This window comes from Micropterus salmoides, unplaced genomic scaffold, assembly GCF_014851395.1.
Source record: "Micropterus salmoides isolate LMB-PRFRI ecotype aquatic unplaced genomic scaffold, ASM1485139v1 Ms_hic_scaffold_9, whole genome shotgun sequence".
NCBI classification, from domain to species: Eukaryota; Metazoa; Chordata; class Actinopteri; order Centrarchiformes; family Centrarchidae; genus Micropterus; species Micropterus salmoides.
This window is the reverse complement of record NW_024044681.1, coordinates 33180866-33188385: the sequence shown is the minus strand read 5'-3', so window position 1 is coordinate 33188385 and position 7520 is coordinate 33180866. Positions and strand designations below refer to the sequence as shown.

The 7520-nt window shown below is 38.1% G+C and overlaps 1 protein-coding gene across 1 annotated transcript; it reads left to right on the top strand.

Moving 5' to 3' along the window:
• Nucleotides 1-2712: 2712 nt before the first annotated feature.
• On the top strand, nt 2713-7181 carry LOC119896167 (collagenase 3-like). The gene is made up of 10 exons (XM_038709657.1): nt 2713-2814; nt 2949-3196; nt 3285-3433; nt 4446-4574; nt 5564-5725; nt 5807-5936; nt 6054-6175; nt 6280-6439; nt 6533-6636; nt 7072-7181. The coding sequence occupies exons 1-10, from the start codon at nt 2716-2718 to the stop codon at nt 7179-7181; spliced, it is 1413 nt and encodes a 470-aa protein (XP_038565585.1). The 5' UTR covers nt 2713-2715.
• Nucleotides 7182-7520: the final 339 nt, after the last annotated feature.

Sequence of the window (7520 nt, the reverse complement as noted above, 5' to 3'; positions counted from 1 at the left end):
AACAAAAGATGCTGATCCATTCATGCCAAGAGAATTGACCTCCACCTCTGACAACAACAGGTGTTTTTTTGAAGGCATTAGAGACGGGCCTGTGTTCAAATTTCTTTAGTGCATTTGCTCATATCCTGCATGAAACCAATGTCTATATCTTCTCCAGTTTGCCTGGAATCTGCTGTCGTATTCTTTGCTTTCTGATATGTGCTTTCGTGATCATTGCTTTTGGTAACTGCTACATCTTCCTGGTCTTCTTCATCATTGCTGACATGATCAAGTGTTTCTGGCCAAAATACCTCTGTAACCCTAATTCTTGGTAAGTCATGCAGTGGTGGTGGTGGTGGTGATCTTCTTTTATTGTTGACTCATCTGCTGTTTTCACCATTGCTGGTCATGGCAAACCTTACCAATTTCAGGCTAATGTGACCTCATTGGTAGCATTATGCGTACTATATTACTCATAGCTTGACCACCCTCTTAAAATATGACTTTGTCACAACGGGGTCTAATTGACAAAAACTCAAATTTTGTACATCTAGGTGAAACATTACTTTTGTAGGAGACGCTATTGAGTCCTTTTTCACACCCATGCCCCAGAACCATACCATATCAGCAAAATACACCCCTTTCAATACGCAAGTTAAATATAATACGTTTTTGAGTATCACCAGCTGCTGCCAAGCCCAAGAGTGACATCAAATTGAAATATGTACCAGTTCAACCACGGGTGCAAAGTATTGTGAGCTCTTGAGCAACCACAAACATGTGTGTTTAAAAGATGAGATCCAGTTGGGCGAAACCTCTTAAAAGAACACTTGCACATTAATAATAATTCGTACAATTTTAGTGTAAGTTTGTGCCATAAAATGGAAAACAAATGCTTTCATTTATCTCACATATATAATTTGCAGCCAAGTGGACAGAGAATCCTGTTTGTTTGTGTGTGTGTGTGGAAGTATACATCCTGCATGTGGGTAATGTGGTTACATTGCGTCTAAAAATAGACTGGTTACTGATGACAAATATTGAGTGGTGGATGAAAGTGGTAACATTAGCATGTAAAACAGTGTTATAATACAACATTGAAAAAGTAACCTTAATAATGTCCCATAAAATAGATAAACATCTATTGTCCTGGAAACAGAAATTATTTTTGTTCATGTATTTATTAGAGCCCGACGATATGGGTTTTTGGGGGCCAATGCCATTATTAAAATCAAAGAGAGATGATTTATGAGCCGATATTTTGATTTTGAGAATGATTTGGATGGTAGACACCTTTAATGTATACACTACACTTAGAACAGGCCGATATTGAAAGCTGGTATGTATGTGGGCTATAAAACCTTTTCCTAAATGGATTATGTTAATAAAATCAATTACAGTCTCAAAAATTGAACATGTAAACAATTGCACATCAATAAATATTTGCTGCTGGAAGGTGCAACTTTTTTAGCCATCTGTAAACAGAGAGAGTGAGAGAGAATAAGCATGTGTATTTCACTTTACACAGAATCTCCCATAATAATCTAGTTCATCCCTTTACCAGCACTCTTTATTCTAACCAAAGCTACGAGAAACCATTTCTCATCATCGGTATAAATCATGCCGTCTATGATACAGTGAGCTGTGCAGTGATGCATCTAAAACTTTGAGATTTCATTTAACATTATAACTATAACCAGAGCCGTTACGGCTCTGACTACAGCGTTTCACATCTACAACGTAACAAATAGAGGAACTACAGGAAGCCATGTTAGATGCTTGTTCAGCTCACGTTTATTTACATGTTCGCTCTGGTTTAATCATTTCAGACACGCCGACTAACTGCAGACAGGCGGCTCACAGATATATTTAGGATACGTCAGAAACCATAGTTTAACGGCTCATTACGACGTTAGCGCTCCTCCATTGATAAATACGGCATTAGAAATGCAATTAGCTCAAATTGGCTGATAATATCGGCCGGCCGATGAATTGGTCGTGCTCTATTATTTATTAAAGCTTTGTGTGTTCTCTGATGATTTGAGTTACAAATTGTGCGCGTGATAAGCTTTCTTAAATGTTTGAAGTGTTTAAGCAGATTTTACAAAATATAAAATGTGTTGCATGCAGCACAGATATCATGCTCTAATAGTCACAGATTTTAAAGGCAAAATGCTAATATTTATATTTTGCAGTAGTAAAAGAAAAGATTTAAAATCACTGTCTCGTCTAATCAGTAACAACAGTAGCCTGAGAAATAGAGCATGTAGTTTTTGAGTAAGGACCTTTAAATTCATGACAGCCTTAAAAATCTAAGTAGTGATATCAAAATATCGCTCAGAATATAACCTTAAGCAAGTCATCAAGAAATCAGCAAAAATGTTTAAAATAAAATATTAAAATAACATAGAAACAAATATTCAGTGACGGTACCTTGGCCAACTCCTGTTTAATTACTCAAAGACAATACTGTATCTATGAATATTAATATGTTGTTTCTGTATGTACATGTCATGTGTCATATCATCATAATTACAGTGTATTACGTTTTGGGGATTTTTGTTTGGTTGGTGGCTGAGCAATCAAAGACAATCTTCTGTTGTCATCCATAAATGGGTAAAATAAAGTCACTGACTCAAGAAGGAAGTTCCTCAACACTCCCCAACACAGCCGTTCCTCAGCCTATATAACAACTGACTCCAGCACAGAAACACAAATCTCATTCAACGAGGAAGCATGAGGTCTTGGAGTCTGTGCATCGTGCTAAGTTTGGCAGTAGCAGTTTACTGCGGGCCAGTATCACAAGTTGCTGTGCAAGATGAACGTTTTGCAGAGGTAAGTGTTTGCTTTGTCTTGTCATGCATTTAAAATGTGTTCAAGATGCGCTTTTTGGAAACTTATTTATTATTCCACAAACCATAAACACCATAACTGACTACAAGGTATTATAATCTCATCTTCTTTTGCAGAGCTACCTGAAGAAATTCTTCAACCTAAAGGAGGAGACAGGTCCAACTGTCAGACAGCTAATCAGCCCAGTGAGCAATAAGCTTAGAGAGATGCAGCGATTCTTTGGTCTCAAGGTCACTGGGAGGCTGGATGCTGATACCTTAGAGATGATGAAGAAGCCCCGCTGTGGCGTTCCAGATGTCAACATTGCCAGGTTCTCCACTTTTGGAGAAAACCTCAAGTGGACTAAGAGCAGCCTCACCTACAGGTGAATGATCTGAAGAGAGAAAGTGTGTGAAACAGTAATTGTAGGAAGTCTATCAAATAATGTTCTTGACTATTTTTCTGTCCTACAGGATAGAGAACTACACACCTGACATGCCAGTGTCAGAGGTCGATGACTCCATAGAGAAGGCACTGCAGGTTTGGGCCAAAGTCACTCCTCTGAGATTCACAAGAATCTACAGTGGCACTGCTGACATCATGATCTCCTTTGGCCGCCTACGTGAGTACAAAATAACTTTTCCTGTGTCTTGAATCTCATTGGAAAGCTAATTTCAGTAATTCAAATTAGCTTTACTGGCATTAATGTGTAACAACAATATTGCCAAAGCAACATACAAACTACATAAGATCAATCATCCCCATACATTTCATTAAACAAGTAATTAAAGCGTGTTTAAAGAGTGTTTGTGTTAGAAAAACGTAAATATATTAAAAATTAAAGAAAAGTGTGTTGTGTGTGTTAAAAAAATAAAAATATATTAAAAATAAAATAAACAAATAAAACAGTAAGCGTGTGTGTGATATATATATATTAAACATAATAAAAATAAATAGATAATACCGTAAACACGTGTGTGTGTGTGTGTGTGTGTGTGTGTGTGTGTGTGTGTGTGTGTGTGTGTGTGTGTAATAGACAAAAAAAATTTTTTAAATAATAATTTAAAAAAAGAAATCAGTATCAAATGTAAAAACAAAACAATTACTAAAATATCCAGCAATCAAAATAATAATAATTTGTACAATTATTACTATTTGTCCTCACTTCATGGCATGAGGAGACATATTTTGCAGCAATTATTTCACATTTGGGCATTTCTCCCACTAAATAGGGGAGTTTCTGTGTGTCTGATATGAATTCGAATTCGGGGTATATTTGGGAAATGTTTGCAAAGTTTTTTTGTTTTATATTTAGGGCATGAGGTTAGAAAGTGCAGCTCTGTCTCTTCCTGTCCTGTGTCACACTGGGAGCAGAGTCTCTCCTCTTGTGGTAGCCATGTGTCTGTAGCGACCCTTTTGTATGGCCAGGCTGTGTTCACTCAGTCTGGATGTTGTCAACATTTCTTAGTTTAGGACATTTTATTGTGCTCCGGTACTTTGCCAATTAATCATAGCAAGACGTTATCTAAAAACCCAGTTCGGATGTGCTGTTTAATACATGAATTTGGTTAATAGCTTGTATCTGTAGTGTATTTGGTTTGCAAAGCTTGACGTGAATTGGTTCTTGCTAACAGAACATGGTGATCGTTACCCCTTTGATGGTCCTGATGGCACTCTTGCCCATGCCTTCGTCCCAGGACCTGGAATTGGAGGAGATGCTCATTTTGATGAAGATGAAACGTTCACTTTCCGCTCAAACAATGGTGAGTTTGCTATTTATGCTCTGCGTGGGACAGTGGTGGAAAGTAACTGCGTACATTTACTCCACAGTTCTTGTTTTCATTTCCATTTTGTCCTACTAACATTTATTCATTTAGCTGACGCTTTTATCCAAAGCAACTTGCAATTGCTATACATATCAGCCTCTGGAGCAACTGGGGGTTAAGTGTCTTGCTCAGGGACACAATGGTGTATGGGTCACAGTGGGGAATTGAACCCAGGTCTCTCACACCAAAGGCATAGTTTTATCCATTGCACCATCGCCACCACTATACTTTAGAAATCACATTTTATTTTACTACATTTGTTTTAGTTGTAACCATAGTCGCAGCTTGAAGTAAAAATTTTTTGAATTGGTTCTGAACCTTTCTGGCTTTACATGTGTTGCTGGGTTTCTTGTCATGTTTGAGTTTTTGGCAATTATACCAAAGAGATATTTACCCCTAAATTTCTGTTTTGGTTTCATTTAAATAACTGTTTAAATGATCTATACTATAAATATATTTCAGAAAAAAAAACAAAGATCAGAGTAGAGTCCAAAAATTATTACAAATTTGTGTAGCAGAACTTTGTTCTTTCTTTGGTCCTCTCCCATTCATCGTATCATGATAAATCATCAGATTAATCTTGTGACCATTAGTAGGGGGCTGACCCCTAGATTAGGAACCACTGGACTAAACTGCCTGTATAACTGTATATAATTAGTGGGAGTTCAATCTAGAAATTAAAAGCTGTAAAACCTAGTCAACATTCAAATAACACTTCCATTTATCAGTATTAACAATCTATTATTTATGTATTCAATAACATCAGTCACAGTTGATATCTTTCTGCTGAAATAGTGATTTTCATAGTCTAGTTTTACTTTCCACCACTGGCATGGGAGGAAATGTTTAAAAATAACTCCATTGTGTGTATTTTGACATGAAAATGTAATCTAGAACAACTCTACCTGTACCTGTTTCTGCTGTAGGCTACATCCTCTTTGTGGTGGCTGCCCATGAGTTTGGCCACTCCCTGGGCTTGTCTCACTCTAATGATCCTGGTGCTCTCATGTACCCAATGTACTCATACAGAAACCCTGACACCTTTGTTCTGCCCCAGGATGATGTCAACGGCATTCAGTCTCTCTATGGTCAGTACTAGCTAGCTGGATCATCCATGCCTGTTTATATAAATTTGTTGCAATGAGATGCTGACTTTATTTAACCTCCAGGTCAAAACCCTGACAAGGATCCTGTTAAGCCTGAACCTGAGCCCCCCACCACCCCTGATGCCTGTGATCCAACCATGGTCTTGGACGCTGTCACCACCCTGCGAGGAGAGATGCTCTTCTTCAAAGACAGGTATCAGACATACTGTATGGTAGAATTCTAATGTTAATAATCCAAATTCTGATTAGCATTATGATTTCTCAAAATAAATGCCTGGCTTATGTACAAAATATTCTTGTGTGTACTTAGTTTCTTCTGGCGTAGTACAACAACAGAGCAAATTCCCATCAAAAACGTCTGGCCCAGTGCCCCCGTCAACATTGATGCTGCTTATGAAAGCCGACAATCAGACAGCGTCTTACTCTTCAAAGGTACTGTACTTGTTCTCTGTATCTACCTAAAGGTCCTGTTCTGACTACATTATTTACTTTTACATGTACATACTAAACAGTAATTTCTTTTCATCTCTACACAGATCAGAAAGTGTGGGCTTTCAGTGGCTATGATCCTGTACCTGGCTATCCTAAAAGTATTACCAGTTTTGGACTGCCAGAAAATGTGAGGAAAATTGATGCAGCGCTCTATGATGAGGAATCTGGCAAGACTCTGTTCTTTGTAGGCAACAATTACTACAGGTGTGTTCAAAGTATAAATTTCTGATTTCAGTATGAGCTGCTCTTTACATTTCACCCTTCTTGAATGTATCTAATTACTGTCTGTTTCTTCAGTTATGATGAGGCCAAAAGGACTATGGACCAGGGATTCCCCAAGCGTGTGGATCAGACCTTCCCTGGCCTGACCATCAAGGTGACTGCAGCTTTCCAGGACAGAGGTGAGTAGCTTTAAAAGTTGATCTGGGTTTTCTAAGTCAAGTCTGATATGAGATATTCAGCCTTCTGACAAATGGATGAATGCTGAGAGTTACATGATGGTTATTACTCTAATGTCCATTGAACATGAAGCTACAACCAGGAGACATTTAGCTTAGCTTGGCATAAAACAGCCTTGAAATACAAGGAAACAGCTAGCCTGGCTCTATTAAAAGGTAACAAAACCACACCGGCTGGAAAGATCACGAATTATATCACTTTACGTTATGTTTAATCAGTGATAAAACCGAAGTGTAAAAAGAGCTAACCGCCTCCTGGCTCCAGCTTCGTATTTAGCATCATCTAACCTGGCATTCATTAAATATGTGTATTTACCAAAATGGTGAACCTTCCATTTAGCTAGCCATAGAAACTAACATTGAGCCTCTGTTCTGCAGGTTATGCTTACATCTACAGTGGACCCTACATGTTTGAGTACCACCTGAGGACGAGGACGTTCTACCGTGTGCTGACGAACAGCTACTTCTTGCCCTGCAGTAACTTCTAGGCCAGTTTATTAGCTAGTTTGTTTATGTAGCCACCCTGAATGAATGTACACTAACAGTACATATTACATATTCATATTATTCAAAATGTTACATTTTAAACAGCATTTGAAGATTAATAAAATGTGAGAGGTCCCATAAACCAACTCTAAACACATAATAAACATTATGACAGGTTTGGGCTGGCCAAAACTAACAATAGAAAGGGAAGCAATCAGCTCACAAAGGGCAACAGGATGTGGAGTCTTCCCTCTACCCTAAACCAACCTTAAACTAAAACCAAGCAAACTGAAATAAAGCCATTGAAACAGGACTACCAGTCCCATAGGTGACGCTGGGGA